This window comes from Camellia sinensis, chromosome 4, assembly GCF_055761805.1.
Source record: "Camellia sinensis isolate YWXY chromosome 4, ASM5576180v1, whole genome shotgun sequence".
Lineage (NCBI taxonomy): Eukaryota > Viridiplantae > Streptophyta > Magnoliopsida > Ericales > Theaceae > Camellia > Camellia sinensis.
In genome coordinates, this window is record NC_138964.1 from 180,615,062 (window position 1) to 180,636,939 (window position 21,878).

Consider the following 21,878-nt stretch of genomic DNA (forward strand, 5'->3'; position numbering starts at 1 on the left):
CAAGCAACCATGTCTCTACTTTCAACGGTTCAATTCCACCAAAGAATGTTGGCGGTTTCATCTTCATGAATTTCTGTGTCAGGTTGATAATGTCATTATTATCTGATTCAACTTGTACCGGCAGAGGAGGAAGGGGCAAAGGTTGTTGTTTTTGTTGTTGCACCATAGCTTCAGTCAATGTCGTAAGCATGTGTTCCATTCGGCTCATGCGAGCCTTTGAAGATTCACTTATATCATTTCCCCTTGCATTCTCCACGTTGCTATAGAGACACCAAATAATAATAAACATAGGAATAATCTCATTCATTTCTTTCAATTCACTTACTCAGATTACATTCAGTTTTAATATCCATTTGGATTACCACACACTTACACATGCAGATGGAATGCCCCTACTTCTTACTAGGACATCCTAAGCTCATATGGACCTGTGTATGCAGTAGAACACGTGCTCTGATACCACTCTGTCACGACCCAAACCCGCCCCTATGGGTTTAGCATCGTAACCAGCTAGTAATCCTTAGATTACCAAAGGCCTCTTAACGGAATATCATATAGTTAGGGGCTATGGAAGCAAATATACAAAATATACGAGGTCCAATGAGCTATGATGACATATATGGGACAGATAGACAAATAATTTAAAACTTTTAAAAACTTACGAGCGAAGTCAAAAGATATAGTATTTATACATCACTCCATGAACATATAAACAGAAATCTTGCCCGCACTTAAAAGGAGCAAAGTCTAGTACATCACAAAAACAGCCACTAAACTTGTTTGTATCTGGAACCTCCTCGGGAGGCACAAAGGTTGGCTGACAAAAAATGAAACATAGGCCGTCAACTTTGGGCCTGGTCACGTGCCTTCTCACCTATATACATAATATAAATAGTGAGTTGGAGCCCAGTGAATAATAACAGAGTAAAGGATTTTAATGAATAATGTCCATACAGATTCAAAAATCATAATTCAGATTCATAACAGATTCATATACAAAAATCAGAGTTCATGCTTAATCATACGTGGTACATCCATTAGCGCTAACAGAATAGATACAAAACAGATGCAGAACATATGGTGGTTATGAATATCCAGTTCCATAAAAGAACCTCCGGGTCCGAGTAACAGAGAATATACATGCTGAGCTTCATGATGGAGTCTCTGGTACGGGTAACAGATTACAGACATAATAAGTTCTATAATAGAACCTCTGATACTGGGTAACAGCTAACAGATAACACATGATGCTAAGGATGCCACGAATATATTGTCAGAAATTGGACAATCATTCATTGTACAGAACATATCATTTCAGAAAAAAGATCTTAATTCGTCATACAGAAAGTAAATAAAGTTGAATATAGCTTTACTAAGTTATTACTCACAGTTGGCTTTGGGTGCAGACCGACAGGGCAGACAAATCAAACGGTCTACAGCACGTGACCTACATTAACACATAACAAACACACATCTGAAACACACGTTGGAATACATCTAACTCATTACATTCTTGTTCTTAGTGTGTCTCTTCATTGATCCTCCTTGTTATGCCTTAATCTTGGCCTAGGAATGCCTAGGATAGAATGAGGATGCAAAAATGTATTTGAAGCACTTTTTCCAAAACTTGTTGAAAATAGGGTCCACGCTCGAGCGTGGTTTTCCTCGCTCGAGCAGACATACAAAAGTGAGGGTTCGCTCGAGCGTGATTTCCTTAGCTCGAGCGGACTGTAAACTCTGAAAAAGTACTAGTTGCTTATTTTTCACGCTCGACGGACGTTCGATCTCCGCTCGAGCGTGAGACTTAGACCCTCGCTCAAGCGTGTCTTTTGTCGCTCGAGCGTGCTGTAAAACATATGAACTTCTAGATACATGCATTTCACGCTCGAGCAGGTATCATGTGGCTCGAGCGGAAGTGCACGCATTCAGAGTGCTTCGCTCGAGCGTGAACTCCTACGCTTCAGCGTAGATTCAAATTTTGGGATTTCCAAATTTGATCTCCAAGCTTCAAACTCAAACTAAACACTTCAAAACTCATAGGCCAAAATTCTGGAAAACATTTAGAAACTCACAAAACATTATGATTTAAAGATCCTTTCATGAAATCAAGGCCTAAAAGCATACCAATTGTTCAAAAATTCAACTTAAACATTATGAATGTTTCATGAACATAACATGCATAAATTTTCTTGATCTTGAGCTTCTCAAAACATGATCAAATGCCATAAAACAACATAAAACTTGATAATTTCCCAAAATGAAAGTGAATTCAAAACATGCATGAGGGAATTCTTGGAAATCATGCTCAATTTGTGAAGAAATGGACATACATGCATGGTATAGCTCAATTCTCTTCAATTTTAACTCAATTCCCACATGAATTCATCTAATTTACTTCTGGTCTTGAAAAATCTAACTCAATTACACAACTAAGAATTTGATCCGTTACCTAGAGACTTGAATTCACAAGTGTTGAAGTTAATCTGTCCAATCCTCTTCCAATAACAACAATTCCTAACAAATCCTTTAGTTGAACTCAATTCCCAAGCCTAGGACCAAATCTTCCTACTCTTTCTCCCTTTCACGTTTAGAGCATCAATTTGAGGTAGTGAGTGAGCAAAATGGACTAGTGAAGTCAAATGGGCCTTAAATAGGCTTCATGGAATTGATTTAATTTGTTTTGGCTTGATCTAAATTAATGAGCATTAATTAATCTATTTTAATCGTTCCAAATCTAATTTCAATTGACCTTACCAGAAAATTCTAAAAATTTCAAATAACACATAAATCAAATCAATTTCAGAATCAGATGCTGATAAGGCCTTCAATTCGCAAACCGAAACTAAAACATGAACAGATATAACCACAAAATGATGCAATGCACATGTAATTAACTCGGTATTTCTTCTTAATTACTTATTATGCATACATAAACATAAATTAGCGCTTACAATTCATATCATCCTTGATAAATTTACCAAGAATTTTGTCAATATAATGAGATTGAGATAATGCATACTCATCAGATGTTTTAGTAATTTTCATTCCTAATATAATATCTGCGACCCCTATATCTTTCGTATCAAATATTTTGTTCAACATTTGCTTGGTTGATTTGATCATGTTTAGACTGCTTCCAATGATAAGCATGACATCTACATAAAGACAAACGATGACATAACCTTTGTCAATATTTTTAACATAGACGCACTTGTCGCATTCATTTATCTTAAACCCATTAGTAAGCATAGCATGATCAAATTTTTCATGCCATTGCTTAGGAGCTTGTTTTCATCCATAAAGAGATTTTACAAGCCGACAAACTTTCTTTTCTTGTCCCGGCACTATAACCCCTTCGGGTTGCTCTATATAGATCTCTTCATTTAGATCACCATTTAAGAAAGCTGTCTTAACATCCATTTGATGTATTTTTAAATTATACAATACTACTATGGCAATAAGCATGCGGATGGATGTTATTCTTGTCACAGGGAAATATATGTCAAAATAGTCCAGACCTTCCTTTTGTGTGTAATCTTTTACTACAAGTCTTGCTTTATACTTGTCTATTGAACTATTTGCTTTCATTTTTCTCTTGAATATCCATTTATATCCAAGAGGTTTAGAACCGGGTGGAAGATCCACCAATTCCCAAGTATGATTTTGCATAATAGATTCAATTTCATTATTAACAACCTCTTACCACAAAAGTGCTTCAGGACCTGTCATTGCTTCCTTAAAGTTTTGAGGTTCATTTTCTAACAGGTATGTCAGAAAATCTGGACCAAAAGATTTTGATATTCTAGCTCTCTTACTTTGTCTTGATTTATCATCAGTTAAATCCTGTTAGTCAAGACCATTACTAGTCTCTTCGGTTTGATTGTCATTAGTCTCTTGACTTTGTGTACAATCATAAGTTCTTTTTTGTTAACTTAATTCCTATCATTTCTTGTAAGGAAAAACATATTTAAAAAACACAGCATTCCTTAACTCTATAATAGTGTTCATATTTATATCTGGTATTTCTGATTTATAAGTCAGAAATCGATATGCACTACTATTCTGAGCATAACTAATAAACACACAATCCACTGTTTTTAGTCCTATCTTAGTCTTTTTCAGAATAGGAACTTCTACCTTTTCCAAACACCCCCACACTTTTAAGTATTTGTAGGAAGGTGGTCGACCTTTTTACAATTCATAAGGAGTGCTGTTATTTTTTTTGTGAGGTATTCAGTTACGAACATAATTAGCAGAAAATATTGCTTCCCTCTACAAGTTTTGCGTTAAGACTGAACTTAGTAACATGGCATTCATCATTTCTTTAAGGGTTCTATTATTCCTTTCAGTAATTTCATTTTGCTGTGGAGAATAGGGTGCTGTAGTTTGGTGAATAATGCCATGTTGTGCATAAAATTTATTTAAAGGTGCATCATATTCACCACCCCTATCACTTCTAACCATCTTAATGGTTTTACCAAGTTGATTTTTAACTTTAGTTTTGTAGAGTTTAAACATTTTCAAGGCTTCATCTTTACTTCTAAGAAAATATACATAACAATATCTTGTGCAATCATTGATAAATGTTATGAAATACTTTTTGCCTCCTCTTGTTTGAACAATTTAAGATCACATACATCAATATGAATTAATTCTAGAGGTTCAGTTTTTCTTTCAACCGATTTAAATGAAACCTTAGTTAGTTTCGCTTCTACACAAATCTCACATTTGTGATTATGATCAATTTCAAACTTTGGTATATAATCCAAACCAATTAATCTACGCAAAGAATCAAAATTTACGTGTCCTAATCTACCATGCCATAAATTTGACTCAAGAATATAAGCAAAAGATGTGTTATTCTTATTAATAGAAAGTTTGGGTACAATAGTCATTACATTCAATTTGAACAGACCATCGCTTATGTATCCCTTACCAACATACATACCACTCTTTGTTAATACAAATTTATCAGACTCAAATACAAGCCTAAAACCATTTTTACTTAACAAAGAACCAGAAACCAAATTCTTTTGGATGTCTGGTACATGCAGCACGTTGTTGAGGGTCAGTTCCTTCCCTGATGTCATCTTCAAGATTACTTTCCCTTGTCCAGCCACAGCAGAAGTAGATGAATTTTCCATGAATAGTTGTTCACTATTTGCAGCCTCATTATAAGTAGTGAACATCTTCTTGTCTGTGTAAATGTGTCGAGTTGCCCCAATGTCAACCCACCATTCCTTGGGATTTCCAACCAAATTAGCCTTAGACACCACAGCAGAGAGATTGATGTCATTCACCCCTTCAGAAATGTAATCAAGTTCTGTCACATTGGCTTGATTGGTAGACTTCTTGCTTGTACTTCCGCGATTCTTCTTAGGGCGGCAACAATCAAAGGCTCAATGTCCGGTTTTGCCACAATTATAGCATTTATTTTTGAACTTTTTATTGCCATTATTGTCGCCTTGTTTAGGACCATCTCTAGCAAACTTCCTCTTTTTGTTATGCGGTTTGGGCACATGTTCAACCACATTAGCCTTGGACTGAATGGGATTTTTACCATTCCTCTTTTCAGGCTTACGGTTATCTTCCTCAATTCTTAGTCTTACAATCAATTCATCCATGGCCATCTCCTTGCGTTTATGTTTTAAATAATTTTTGAAATCTTTCCAAGCCGGTGGTAATTTTTCCACTAACGCAACGACTTAGAAAGACTCGCTCAGAGACGTACCCTCAATATGAATATCATGCAAAATTAATTGAAAATTTTGAACTTGAGAAATTACAGTTTGGGAGTCTACCATAACGAAGTCCAGAAATTTACTGACAACAAATTTCTTTGTGCCGGCATCCTCTGTCTTGTATTTTTTTCTCCAAAGAATCTCACAATTCTTTTACTGTTTTCAAAGGACTGTAAACATTATAGAGCATGTTGTCAAGGCCATTGAGGATTTAGTTTCTGCACAGAAAAACAGAATGTTTCCAGGCTTCTACAACAGCAACAACTTGCAGATCACTTTCACCCTCTTTAAGTACTGGAGCCTCTTCATGGAGAAACCGGGCAAGATTAAGAGTTGTCAAATAAAACAGTATTTTCTGCTGCCATCTTTTAAACTCTGTACCGTTAAATTTTTTCAATTTTTCTCCAAGATTTATTAGAACTTGAACATGGTTCTGGATAGAGATCAGAGTCGGTGTAACAATTGGAGTACCACTTTCAATTGTAGTAGCCATAATATCTTATTACAAAAATCAGAAAAAACCAAAACCCAAATTAATTTTCTAGTTACTAAAACCAAAAAAATAAAATAATACACAATAATTTTCTGTATCACTACTACACAAATTAATATTCTGAAATTGTTAATGACACCAGTATATTACTATTAATTGTTAGAGAAAATAAACAGTATATTACAACTATTTGTCAACAGTATATGACTACTATTTTGTATTTTCCAACCAAAATATCATTTTGTGAAAAACACATAAAATAAACACAATGAAAACACCAAAAAATAGTCTGTCTTAAGATTGTTGGACAATCTTCACTGTATTATGAATAAATTCTATTTGTGTAGTCAACAATAAACAGAACACAGAAGAAATAAAGAAAAGAAGAAATATTGTTTGACTACAAAAATCAAACTAGAATATAAAATAAATAAATAAAAACGGATTTTTATTTTGTTACAAAAACAAAATCAAAATCTGAAATAAGAAAAAAAATAAAACAGAAAGTAAATTAATTACTTACCTTATTAATTTCTCAAAAAAATTTGATCAAGTCCAGTGTTTAACACTGTGTCCTTAAGACACATTCGTCCTCTCCACGGTGCTTTCAGATTATGGACGTCTATCTCCTAGAATAAAATGATCGACAACGAATAATAGCAACACTACAAATTATTCACACAACGAACACACTTTGTATTTATACTCTTCCTTACAGAAAAATTAAATGCAGCAAAATGAAGGAGTATAATAAATCCAAATGCAGAGCGTACAGTAATGATAGAGGAAAGAACGAGTTTCTGAATGAAAATCTAAATGAAGGACTTGTCTATTTATAGGTGTAATGGTGCCTTTTAGATTTGAATTCAACAAGTATTGTACCTGTTCGATTTGAATTAAACAGATACAAATCTGTTTGAATTTAAATTAAACAGGTAAGGGTTTTGAACTGAATCTGTTCGGACATATATAAACTCTGTACAGAAATGAACAAGCTTGTCACGACCCAAACCCGCTCCTATGGGTTTAGCACCGTAACCGGCCAGTAATCCGTGATCACCGAAGGCCTGCTTAACAGGAATAACAGTAACACAGAGTACAAGAGCTGGCGGAAGCCAAAACAGTAATAAAAGATGTCCAATGAGTTGTGACAGTTTGTATGCAAAAAAGACTTTTCACACATATTCACATTCAGAACCAAAACAGTATATACATACATATACAATCATCTAGGGCAGGGACCTAATCCCTATTAGAATGGTACAGTATAGGTACAGTCAGTCTATACAAAAACAGAGACAGAAATGATGAATCTAAAACATCCCAAAAAGCCCTAGCTTGAAGGACTTGGAACCTCTTAGTGAGGCACAGTGGCTGGCTTGACAAAAAGGGAGTTTAACCCAACGCTCCTGGCTCCGATCCGGTGCCTGGACACCTACATATATATATAAACAGTGAGCTAAAGTCCAGTGAATAACATATGCGTAAAGAGATTAGGAATGAATGTCCTTTCAGTATTTAAAACAGTCATTTGAACAGTATATCAATTATTCAATCATAGCAGTCATAAGTGGTACATCCAATAGTAAACAGTACAGTAGGTCTTAACAGACCGAATAGTCAGTTGATGGCCATCATATCAGTAAACAGTAGTGGTTCCAAACATAGGAACCGACAAAGATCTCTGTGACAGTAGCAGTACAGTACAGTAACAGTAAATTGCTATGGATGCCACGAATACAGTTCGCAAATACGACAAGCATTCATTCAGTAAGAAATATCATTTCAGAAAGCAGTACAGTTGATCATTCAGAAAATATTCATGATTGAATATATCTTTACAATATTGTTACTTATAGAGCACTAGGCTACAGATAGGCTAGAGCGTCCTCGGATGCCAACCCTACATAGTTACAGAATGAACACGCATTAAGTTACACACTTGGGAATCAATGACTTAGTCCCTAACTTGACTCGATGTGGTTCTACATCAATATCCTCATTAAGATGCCTTAAACTAGGCCTAGGAATGCCTAGGATGAAATGAGAATGCAAAGATGTACTTTAAAACACTTATCAAAATTTTCAGAAAACAGGGGTCTCGCTCGAGCGTGGCTTTCTACGCTCGAGTGGACATGCAGACAAAGGATCTCCACTCGAGCGTGACTTCTGTCGCTCGAGCGGACTATAAACTACAGTAAAAGTACTGAATGCATGCAATTCATGCTCGATGGGTGCTCGACCTCCGCTCGAGCGTGAGACACAAGTCCTCGCTTGAGCGTGCATTCCCTCACTCGAGCGGACTATAAACATATGAAAAGTACTGGATACATGCATTTCACGCTCGAGCGTTACTTTCCCCGCTCGAGCGGGACATATGTACTTAGATTGTACGCTCGAGCGTGAAGTCTTACGCTCGAGTGTGGATCCAAAATCTGGAATTTCCAGATTGAACCTCCAAGCTCAAATTCAACATTTCAAATATCAAATCCAATCCTTTTGGGCTAATTTTCTGGAAAACACTTTAAAACTCATAATATGACATGTTTCAAAGATCAATTTACAAAACCAAAGCCCAAAGGTAGTTCCAATAAAACACAATTTCAACAAAACTTCATAAACATGATGAACATAAGACATGCATGTGTTCAATTGAAATCAAAGCTTCCAATATATGATCAAATGAGTCAATTCACTCAAAAACATGATGAATTCATGGACCATAGCTAGAATAAAGACATGCATGTGAGGATTTCCATGAAATCAACCTCAAAACTCAACAATGTATACATGCATGTATGATTTAAGCCTTAATTCAACATGTTAGAACCAATTCTAGACTTAGATCACTAAAGACTCATTAACCATGCAAGGTACAACTAGAATACAAGTTCAAGAAGATGATTTTCCTACCTTAGGTCCTCAATTTCAAGAATGGAAGCTCAATTGTACAATCTACTCTTCAATTCTTCAAGTTCTCCAAGTAATTCTCTAATGAAACCAAACTTCTCCTCTCTCACTCTCTCCTACGGTTTTTGGTCTCAAAATGGCTTAGGAAAAGTGTGTGAATCAAGTCTCAAAGGTGTCTTAACAAGTGACCCACTAAATGGCAAATTTGGTAATTTAAAGCCAACTAAAGTAATCCAACTTTTTAAATCTAATTTAACCACTCCAAATCACATTCCAATTAAATGTACCATAAAATCACATAAATTCTAATTAACATGAAACACTAGTCAATTTCAAATTCGGCCGCCGATAAGGCCTTCAATTTACAGTTCAAACTTAAAACATGAACAGATCAATTAACAGTCAAAAAGATAGAAATACATTTAAACTGATACACTCAATCAATCAGTTCAGAATGTCAATCAAATTAGTTACTTAATCATGTTCAGTCACAGTTTAGCAGTAATCAATGGCGAGGGTTGTCACAAAGCCAAAACTGAATTTTCCAACTGAAATTTAAATTCAAACGGTCAGAATTTATTTTTTCAAAATTAAATTCAAATGTTTTTGGTCAAAAAAGAATTAGTATTGGGCCGGACAAGCCCAATTCAACCTCAAACCACGCACATGCACCCGCGCCCAAGCTCAGCCCAGCCTGTCCAGACGGACGATCGGCGGCAGCACGTGCATGTATTTATTTTTGGGTCCAATGGTTCTAGCCCACTCCCTTCTATAAATTTGAGGTGCCCCTTAGGGCCCTCCCCAAGTTGCAAACTCAAGCCTTATAAACCCACAAAAGTTTGCCTACCAAACTAATGTGAGATAAACCTTTAATTAAAACCTTTATGAAAATTCTACCAAAACACTATTTTCATGGAACTGTCTTTGGCTTCAATTTTTCATTCACCCGATATTGGTTTTGAGCAACCAAATATACTACATGAATCACAACGCGGCATAGAATGCGTTACCACTTAGACCTGCCAATTTTAGAGCATAGGTCTCACCTAAAAAATAGACCAAAGTTGAGGAAAAATATGATTTTTCCAAAACCATTTCAAACAAGAGCATGTATGTGAGTGGATAGCAAAGAGAGATGGAGGTGATTAAAAATGAGATTGAAGCGACGAGTATGATTGAAGGAGATAATGGCGATGGCGATAATTAGCAATGTCAGTGACAATAATAGTGGGTTGTGGCTTGGGTTAGAGTTAGGGTTAGGGTTAGAATTAAGTTAGGGGTGAAGAGATGGGAATATGAGGGTATTTTGGATTTTTTAAAGAAAGTTGTTAGTGTGAATAGTGAAAATATCAAACAGTTCAAAAAGTGTGTGGTTTGAACTGAGAAGGTAGTGTGTACTAAGAATTCATGTGGTGTGAAAATAGAAACTCTTATATATATATGGGTCATGCTTCTATATATACTCTTTTTGGGGTGTAATATATGTAAATTATGACATTTATGATCATAAACTAGCATCATAATAAATCATAACTAATATTACAATATGTCATAACTAAACACCAAAATTTCTTTTTGCTTTTAGCCCCACTAACATTAGAAAGCCTTTTTTCATTTTCTTATTTATTTATTTTTAAAATTCTTATTTACAAATGTTATGGTATCTCAGGTTTTATCTAAGATTTTTTTTAACCAATAAGTCCTATTTAGTAAAACTGATAATATTATCAATTTTTTTCAATTACGAATATTATCAATTTTTTTCAATTACTAAGAATATTATCAATTTTGCATAGTAATGTTTCAGATAATACTAATTGATAAAAAAAAGAGTATGAGATTAAACGTTTTTGTCCTTCTACTTATTGGTTTGATTCAACTATCCAATAAAATCAAAAACATTATCAATTTTTTTTAATTTTAAAACTGAGAATATTATCAATTTTTTTAAATTTTTTTTTCCAGTTTTGCACATCAATATCCATCATCATACTCTTTTATAGACACAAAATTTTCAATTTTGTACAAAAAATAATTCAATTTTTTAATTTTTTCAAAAAAACAATATATATAATTTGCACATACTTTTTTTTTTTTAGTTTTTCCAATTTGAAAATTGATTTTTTAAAGTTTTAAAAATCAAAATAAATGTCAATTCATCATTTTTTATATAAATAATAATAAATAATGAACAATCATTATTTGAAGGATAATTTCGACTATTAAAAATTTAATAAGACTTAAAAATTTTAAAAAAATTTAATTAAAACTTAATAGAATATAAATTTATAAATTAAAATTTATGTGTAAATAACCTTTACTTTTACCTTTCTCAAACAAGAGGAGAAGATAATTCAATCTTCTCTCTTCCTTTCTCTACTATTTTATTCATAAAGGAGGAGGAAATCAATATATTTTAGCTTCTTCTTTTTTCCTATTAATTAATGATTACATTTTTCTTGAAGATGGTCAAAGAAACCTTCTAGACTAGGTAGTGAAAGTCATTGCATTGGCAATATACAAATAGTTCACACGGGAAAGAAACCAAGAAAGAAAGAAAAGAAGACGTGAAAACAAAACCAAAAAAATAAAAAATAAAAAACAAGTCCCAATCACAATAGCCTTCTCTTTAGGGTATACATACTTTTTTTTTTTTTCCGTCTTTCTTTCTTCTTTTTTTCTAGATGTCATATTTCCAAGCATGCTCTTTCTCTCTCTCTCAATTATTATTTTCAAGTATTATTTGCCATGCTTTTACATGTTCTGATATCCCTCTTTACACTTATCTATTCAATGACTCATCACTTGAACATTGTCTCTATGTCTGGAGAAATGATTCAATGTCCCTAGTACAAGTTTAGGTGATGTACATACTTTAAATGAATAATTATTAATCTAAAAAGTTGTTAAACTGGGTTATGTCTTTTTATTGGTCTAATTTATTTGACACAGGTTTTTAACTTCTTAAATAGTTCTTTAAGCAAAAATTTAACTTCTTAAATAAAGTGCTTTTTTCTAACAAAATGGAAATTTTTAGTCAATAAATTTTATATTTTTAACCTCTTTGAGATGAAACCTTACGGCTTTTTTTCATCACTCATCACTTCATATTTCCGCCCACTCCATTTGTTATGTTAAAAAAAATAATTATTCATAACTAATATCATAACATTTATTATAAATTTTTCAATGATGAAAAGGAGAGTATACAGTAATTCAACTCCATACATCAATTCATTTGACTAATTCAACGCCTCCCTTGCAATAAAATGTCTCCAACAACCACTATAAAACTCACAACTACTCTTCAATCATAAACTAGTGAGAGACACGTAGCACCACCACCACCACCACCAACGGTAGAAAGACACCACCATGGCTCTCTCCCTCCACCACCACCTTCTCCTTCTCATTCTTCCTTTCCTCCTCCTCTCATCTACCACCTCTGCCTCCCACCACCACCATCACCACCACCACGACCACCACGACCACCACCTCAAGTCCCTCCACTTCTCCCTCTACCAACACGAAACCATAAACCAAACAGGCTTCTTCATAGTCAACGGCGTGACCGGACCAGGAATCAGCCAAACCACCACCCCTTTCGGCACCATCTTCGCTTTCCATGACCCCATGACTCTCACTCCAAACACTACTGGGAAAGTCGTTGCGACATGTCAGGGGACTTCAATCACCACATCTCTTGACGGACTCGAAAGCATTTCCATTGCCAAAATCACTCTCAACTTGAAGAACCGAAAAGGGTCCATTTCGATCGCTGGTGTGACCCACAACATCAAGCCGGCCGATCATCCGGTGGTCGGAGGCACCGGAGACTTCTTGTTTGTTCAAGGGTACGTGACGTCATCGCCCGTGGATCTGGTTGGGATCACTGTTACTTACAAGATTGAGTTTCACCTTTATTGGCCTCCTTATGCGACTTCTTATAAATCATCATCTTAGAGGAGGACCTTTTTTAATTTTATTTTATGTGTGTGGAGAGAAATTTTACTAAAGACTTTTGATTGTTTGTCATATCATATGCAATAATAGAGTTCTTCATTTCTTTTAACATTTTTACACATCATGTTCCATCTTTCTCAAGTATTTCTCTTTATTTATTTATTATTTTTTTTGGGGTACATAGTCCGATTAATCTCTAAATGCATGCAATCTATTTGTTTAGTATATATCATCAGGTAATTATTGAGCATATTTCTTAAGCAATTCAAGGGATTTAAGTATTTCAAAACTTAATAGCCAAAGTCATCTCTAGGCAAAGATGTCAAAAATTTAGCAATGCACTAATTGTACACTAGTCATATTTGGGCATAATAATTCTATGATTCAATCTTTATCATACGATATAATTGTATATAACTTTAAATATTAAAATTAGATACATGACAACTTCATAAACTTTTAGACTAGGCAAAAATCACCTATTAAAGTTATCAAAATTTTGCATTGTGCTATACTATAGCACAATATAAATTTTAGCACACTATTAGAGACTTTTTTTTTTTTTTTTTCAATTTCCAAAACTTGACTTTGGCATGGGATTTTGCACCACAATGGAATTGCTCTCATAAAATTCGAATTCTTGAACTAGTTTTTGAAAATGCTTGTCATGATTGAACTCAAATTACTAAATAGTGTTTAATGAAATAATCATTCGGTTAGAATATTCATTTTGAGTTTATTTAAAAAATACTTTGTAAACTGAATCATTATTCACCACAAAATTAAACATCATTCTTCAAGTAAGTTAAAAAATAATTATTCTATTCTATTTCACCTTCATTTCAGAAAACCACACACTATCTTAACATCTGCTTTTAATTTTCTTTTATTTGACACTTGAATACAAGAAAATAAATTATATACATAGGATAACATGCACTGAATCTACCAAATGATTAGAATACATGCTTTAATTAACATTTGACGCATGTACCTTAACTAGCAAAAGCATAGATCAATAACATATGCAAGTTGGTGACATTGTGAATATTAGAGCTAAACCAAACCCACAATTAATCTAATCAGAGAAGAATTCATAAACCACATGGCCACTAGTAAAGTTCCTTTTGTTGAAAGCTGCAAGAAAAGGGTCATCCACGCCAAAAAGAATGCTCTGTTGTAATTTGAGCCAACCTAATTGAAGTAGAACACAATAGTGCTCTAACCCTCTGTATAATTTGTAATTGAGAAAATTATACCCACTTTTCCTAAGTTGTAAAAATAAATAAATAATATAAAAAACTCCACAAATTTAGTATAATTATACTGATTTTTTTTTTTTCAATAAGACTAAAGGAATTAAAACTAATTCACATGGTGCAAAGACACAAGAATAAACAAATAAAAAAAATACATTTCACCATAAAAAAATATAATATCATTTTTTTCATTCATATGACTAATGAATTATTTATAGAAAATAAACTAAGTATTATGTGAATTAAGACGACACAGAGCCAAATATATATATATATATATTGAGAAGCAGAAACATGCAATATATTAAAAGAAAAACATCATCTTGAACCCCAAAAGGAAGGGTTATGAAAACTGAATCTTTTGTCATCATGTTGAAGAATGAGATTCAATCAAATTGTAAATCTTACAATAAAACATGATTTTTGTGCATGTAACTGGACATGTACACATGTACAAAGGTTCATCTTACACAGCATTCCTGTAAAATTACCAGTCTTAATGCAGCCTAAAAAATACGGAAAAAAAAAGCTGAAACCCGAAAAAGGCAGCATCCCAATATAGGTCATTATTAAACCTTCAAATATTAACAATGAACAAGTCAAAAAATTATATGGATTACAAAGAATAATGTTAAAAGAAGAAAAATGATCAGCAGTAAAAGTGAGCTTGATAAATATTCCACATTGCAAGGAGCACCGCCCTTAACCTAGAATCATCAACGCCGTGGTTTGTGCAGACGAGGCTGATTACAGAAAATCCTACCGTGGGCTTTAACATATGCAGCTATTGCTACACTAATGCTTGCCCACAAGGTTGAGAAGAACAAGTGTCGAAGATCATATCGAACTGAAAAAAAATAAATAAATAAATAAATAAAGAATTTGCATGAATGTTGAGAAAGCAATACTTTGTATTCAAGTAATACTAATACCTAGACAAATGCACATTCCATATAGGCCAAGTTTGGTTAGGATGAAAGTGGTGGAAAGTGTGGGGGAAACAAAAACCACTTTTCTTAAGTTGTTCGGAATGAAAGTTGTGGAAGTTAATTTTTCTCCAAAACCCATGGTAACATAGAAACTAAGCCTTTACTTTATTACCCCCCCAAAAAAAATTTGTTTGTAAAAGTGAATACTTATAATTAGAATTCATTTCTCTTTTTCCTAGAAATTTTTTTATCCTAATCAAATTCATACAAAGAGTATTTTCTTTTCCTTTTCACCAATTATTTCTTTTTAGTAACGGACCCCATATGGGAAAATGCTATTATAGTAGAGGGCTTAAACCTTTACCAAAGATATTATGGAACACAAGGACTGCAGAATTTACCCAAATAAAGAACAACTCACCTTGACTCAATGACAGTACAGTGAGGAAGAATCCAAGCAGGACCAGTGACAAAGCCAGTGGAAAGGACTGCAGAAACAAATTCATGAGATTGTCTGTCAGAAGGAGAAATTTATTGTTCCATAATTTTCTAGCAGAAAATTTGTCATAAAAAATTCATCATAGCCAAAAGGGAAGGCAAGGAAAGAAAGTGGAAATTATTGAAATTTGGGTAAATTACACTCACCTCCCCTGAGATTTCTGACAAATACAAAGACCTCTCCTATAGTTTTAATAATTACAGTAACGTCCCTTACTTTACCTGACATTGTACAAATTCCCCTAATCCGTCAATTATACACAAACGACGTTACTTTTGTATACAAAATGACCATATTACCCTTTTATTTAAGCTTAAAAAGACAAAAATACCCTTTGATTGTAGTATTCAACTTTTATTTTTATTTTTATTTTTTGTTCTCTCTTACCTCATCAGATCGAAACACCAGAGAGAGAGACGAAAGCGGTTAGTGTATGTAGGTGATTCTCTGAATAGAAATATGTGGGAGTCAATGGTTTGTACTCTGAGAAATTCGGTTAAAGATAAGAGCAAAGTCTTTGAAGCCTCTGGTAGAGAACAATTCCGAACAGAGGGTTCATACTCATTTCTATTCACAGTAGGTTCTTGCTTTTCATTCTCCATTTTTGTATTTGATTCGGGTATTCTATGCTTTGCATTCTTGGGAGTACATGTTTTTTTTTGTATGTGAAAATCAACATTGACGCTAGCTTTCATAAGCTAGAGAAGTAGTTACAAGAGCTAACTAAGCAGTACTGGTCCTTTTATCAAGTTAATATTTCTTGCCAAATGAATTTTCTCTACTGATTTTGGATCTGATGTATGAACAGGACTATAATTTTTCAGTGGAATTCTTTCGATCTACCTTTTTGGTTCAAGAATGGGAAATGCCAGACACAAATGGATCAACGAAAGAAAAGCTTCGGCTTGATCTCATTGAGAGGTCATCTGATAGATATAAAAATGCAGACATCCTTGTCTTCAACACAGGACACTGGTGGACTCATGAGAAAACATCCCAAGGTTCAAATTTTTGCTTTAGATAAGTTTATGTAGATTTAGAATGTGCTCTGTAATGTTTGATTTTTGAAATCCAAACAGACAGCGAAATATATATGAACTAGTGTATGCCCGTGCCTAAAGGCACGGTGCAAATAATGATGAGATCAAAATGTAATTAAATATAAAATTATTGGGTTAAAAGGTAATTTATCTCATTTGTTGCTAAAAATTTGAAGTCAAAATATGAATGAGGGTCTGGTTAGTTTTGAAAAGATTTTTTATTAAAAAAGTTTGAAAATATTTTTGGCTGTATATTTTGAAAATAAATATTTCCCAATCAACTATTTAAACTACGGCAAGTAACGCAATCATAAATATTTCATTTTTATTAAAAAAACTTTATGACTATAAAGTATAAACTTCATATCAATGCAAACATCTAAAAATAAAAACACCCTTGCTATGCAAGTTAATAAAAAATTATAAAGACAAAACAAAACATACAAACCAAGGTATTGTACATTTGTTAACACTCCATAATTCAAAAAAAATTACACCAAACAATGCACACCAGCCAATATTTTGCAATTCAAAAAAAAAAACAAATTAAAATTAAATACCAACCAACGCACACCAGCTATTGCTCTGCAATCTAAGAAAATTAAAATTGAAATGCACACCAACCAGTGCTCTGCAATCTAAAAAAAATAATTTAAATACCAAGCAATGTACACCTACTGGTGCTACTGCTGCAAATCACATTGTAATAGTTCTTTGCAAATTATAAACCTGAAACTACGTGAGAAAAATCTAGGAAAAATGTACTCCCAACACAACCTGACATCAACCAAAAACCTACAAATATTATGAAAACTTTCAGATATAACTAATTAAGTTGAAAAACAACTAATATACCTAGGCAGTTCAATATAAAGCTAGACATTGAGTCATTGAGCAATTAACAATATTTTTTGATTAATACTAAATCACTTGTACATTTTTTGAGCAATACTAAATCACTTGTACATCCATGAAAATGCTAAATCACTTGTACATCCATGAAAAATATTAAATCACTTGTACAAAAAATAACAACCTTACAAAAAGTAGCAACCATACATAGCAGTCAAATGTTTTTTTTTAAATCACTTGTACATCTTTTGAGAATTTAAAACGAATAGCAAAAAGTCAACTCGTCTCTCCACTTTTCGAAATAAAACCATTGATAGCAAAATCGATAATAAAATCTAAAAATTAATAGGAAAATTACAAATCAATAGTAAAACTTATCAACTTTAATAATTTAAGTGATAAAGTTTTCCATGATTTTGCAATTGTTTTTGGTCTTACCACTAATTTGCAATTTTTCCTAAATTAATTCCAGTAATTAAGTGTCACGGATAGAAAATACTTAATGAGTTACAATCAAGATGTGAAGAAATAAAAATATAAAAAAAAATGACTTACCCTGCAATTTCTGTAAGCAATCTTGGTGACAATTCTACAAAGATACGAAGATCTTTTTATCCCCAATCAAGCACGGGCCATTCGCTATTTTAATTCATTTCATATAAGACAATTAGTGAATGACTTGTGCCTAAAAACATTACAAAAGGAAAGGAAAAAAAAAATATCTAAGCATGCTTTCTATCAATTCTTGCATACCGTATAATTGTTTGTATGATTTCAAATAAATATATCAAATGGGTTATGTGTTCAAAAACAATTATGATTAAAAATTAATACTGTAATTGCTAAAAAAAGGCAATCAATAGACTATGCTCAATTAAGCGGTCCTAAACAAAAATAGTAATTTTCAAAGACTTTGTAGTGTTTATGGTTATAACCCATGGTAGTTTTGGTTATAAAATTTTGTGATGTTTAATTATAAATTTAAGTGGCCTTAGTTATGAGGATTTATGATATTTTTTTAAGATTATGAACTACTGTGATTATAAATGCATATCGTTAAAAAGCTTTTGGGGTGTATATAAATATAATATGACTTGTTGGGTCATTCTATCAAAGACTTGCAATACATGACTTATTGGGTCATTCTATCAAACACGTGTAATGATCGTAATTGGTTTGAGTCCAGTAAACTCACACCAAAAAATAAAAAAACAAAACAAAAAAACATGATTGGTTGTTCAGGAAATGGGTTCTAGTTGTGTGCATATATATATATATATATATATTCCCCAAAATCAAAATAAAGAAAACTTATTGGGTCATTCTATCAAACACTTGCAATACATGACTTATTGGGTCATTCTATAAGATGAAAAAGATGAACAAAAAATAAGATGAAAAAAAAAAAATGACAACACACTAAGGGTTTAAAAATTGTCTGACCCAAAACAGAAAAAAAAAAAAAAAAAAAAAAAAAAAAAAAAAAACAGAGCTGTCTAGATTAATATGGTAAAACAGACCCAAAAAAAAAAAAAGAATGGCAAAATAGGCAACCAAATTCAAAGAGGAACCCTTTATATGTAAAAAAAATTAAAATCATATTCAATTGCCAGCCTAGTAAGTGATAAGAGGTTAGTGAACATTTGGATGTAGATTTTCCTGCTACTGCCATTTAGATTTCTCCCCTGGAACAGAACCCCTATGTATGAGGAAACTTACAACTACTTGTTGCAAACCTATTAAACACCAAGAAAATATTAGATAAGAAAAGCACAAATCAGATCAGTCATCTTTTATCTTCCAATGATTGTAGCTAGATCGAGTCATAGGAAAAAAATAAAAAAAATTTACAAAATGAAAATGTTTCTCTTCATTTACGTGTCAATTCTAATCATTTAGCTACTTGCAAGCTGTTAATAAGTGAAACATATATAGTATCATGAATTACCTTGCAAAAAAAAACATAGTATCATGAATTCCCCCTCTCCATCTATTCCTGACAACAGAAAAATAAGGAAACAAAAGAAAGAGAAAAAAAACTTCCAATCAAATGACTTACTCCAAGGCCATATGATCCATATGTTAATACAGTGGCAGAAGCATCAGTAATATGTTTCTGTGAAGCTGACGTTTGCGAGCAACACTCTTAATCCATTTGATCACTATCTGTGAGGTGACATAAAATATTGAAATTTACACACAATGAGCATCACATAAGTAAATTAAAGAAAGCACATATAAAGGCTATCTCATGAATCCATTTCAACAACAAAGGTAACTGATAAACTTGAATTTCAAAAATATTTGGTCCCCCGTGAAGCATATAGGTGATTCCATTAACAGCATAACCTTTAACTGCCACCTCAAACATATGAATTCCATATAAGACACAAAATCACATGATAAGACGTTTCTTAAAACTTAAAGCACAAACCAAATCATGCACCTCAAACCTGGTATATACTGTTATACAATATGTTTTAGACTGTGAAACTATCAACCTGATGAACAATACTTCACATCCACCTTGAAGATTGCAAGTCCAGCTGGGAATTGTCACTGAAGCCCCAAAATTTTGTATGATCAAGACAGAAACTGATGACAGATCATATATTAACGGACCCAGGAAAAGGGCTACAAAAGTATATATAGCGCATAGCTCCAAAAAAATAGTAATAATAATACAAAGCAAACTTTGTATATAGTAAACAGGTCTGGTCAAAGCTACCACTCGCTTGTAGCATAAAGCGCACAATTTAAAAATCAAATAAGCTTGAAATGCTAACCCCAGGAGACCATATTGTACTTATGGGCATTCCAGCCAAATTTACAACAGCATTTGAACCTTGAATACAGTCTTTCCACTCTGGCTCCTCTGCAATCACAATTCCTGGAAAGTCCCTAACTATAATTGCAAGGACACAGAAGAAGGAAATGATGAGAATCAAGCAATAATTCCAGCTATAAGAAGAAATACAAACACCAAAAAAAAAACTTAGTTATTGTGTTAACACAAAAAATAACAGTTTTAAAACTTTAAAAATAAATAAAAGAAAATCTTTATGTGGTGGAACTTGAGAAATAACACACTGCAATGCAAGATAAATGAGACCAAATGTACTCTGCCTACAGCAAATCTGATTATCATTTTGTCAGAAGGCAAAATCAGATGTAGTTTTGCTCCACTATATCACTAATGTCATATACTAACATCTTGTAAGGATTTATGCAGACAAATGTAATCATTACCTTCTTACCCAAATACTGAATACCCAACTTGTTTAGTATCCACTCAACTAATGCAAGCAATAGAAGAGTGGTGTATAGACAAACGAAAGAAAACCTTTTCGAGCTCGTGGGTCTTGATTACATCAAATTCCGTGGGTCCACTCCAAGAGATTGGTTCTATAATGCCTAACCATTGCACCTTATTCCAATTGTTCAATCCAGGGCTACCCATTTATCTTATTATTATGGTAACAATTAATTTTAGCAATATGAGTCTTGTGTGCACTATTTTATTGGCAGCAATGCACAGTTTTTACCTAGCTTTCAAGCAGAAAACCAGGAATTGAAGTCATACAAACCAAGAAAAATAATAGAAATATTAAATCATTGTTAACTGTACCATCACTATGTCAAAAAGCCCAATACATTAAGCTGAAAGCTACATAAAAATTGAAGAACACAACAACAACAAAAAAAAAAAAAAAAAAAAGAATTGAAAAACCCAAAATTGATACTTGATATTATGAGCAGATAACTGAACAGAACACAACATCACTTGGGCATTTATATTTGTCTATAATCTTTTTTGACTTCTAGAAACAAAGCTTAATCTAGACATTGAACGAATTTTTATCCCTACTTCTAACACCTTTTCTGTGTTCATAGGTGTTTCATTATGTTTGTTATTAATAACCATCATTGACAGGTTCTTTGCTTCCTCAATTGTGTGTTCAATAGATGGAACAAATTCATTGAACACCACATTATTCCTTTGTATCCAAATGGCCCAGAGAATTGCTACAGATTGGATGATAATGTCATCATCCTTTACTTGTTCCATCCATTCTTTGAACCATTGAAAGAAAGCCACCGGTGTTCCACTACTAAAATCAAGCCCCAGCGTTGATCCTCTCCACACCCTTTGTGCCCAGTGACAATAAAAAAAACACATATTCTAATGTCT

The 21,878-nt window shown here is 33.1% G+C and overlaps 1 protein-coding gene and 1 pseudogene across 2 annotated transcripts in view; one reads left to right on the plus strand and one right to left on the minus strand.

Moving 5' to 3' along the window:
- The first annotated feature begins 12,438 nt into the window (after nt 1-12,438).
- LOC114297840 (dirigent protein 19) lies at nt 12,439-13,216 on the plus strand. Its single transcript, XM_082867067.1, has one exon. The coding sequence runs from the start codon at nt 12,520-12,522 to the stop codon at nt 13,105-13,107; it is 588 nt and encodes a 195-aa protein (XP_082723193.1). The 5' UTR covers nt 12,439-12,519; the 3' UTR covers nt 13,108-13,216.
- Nucleotides 13,217-14,725: 1,509 nt separating this feature from the next.
- LOC145824279 (phosphoinositide phosphatase SAC6-like) overlaps nt 14,726-21,878 on the minus strand; it is a 36,306-nt pseudogene continuing 29,153 nt past the window's right edge. The window contains exons 10-11 of the transcript XR_014365950.1: nt 15,717-15,783; nt 14,726-15,213 (exon numbers count right to left, since the gene is read on the minus strand). The product of XR_014365950.1 is annotated as a phosphoinositide phosphatase SAC6-like (transcript). The remainder of the gene's footprint in view (nt 15,214-15,716; nt 15,784-21,878) is intronic.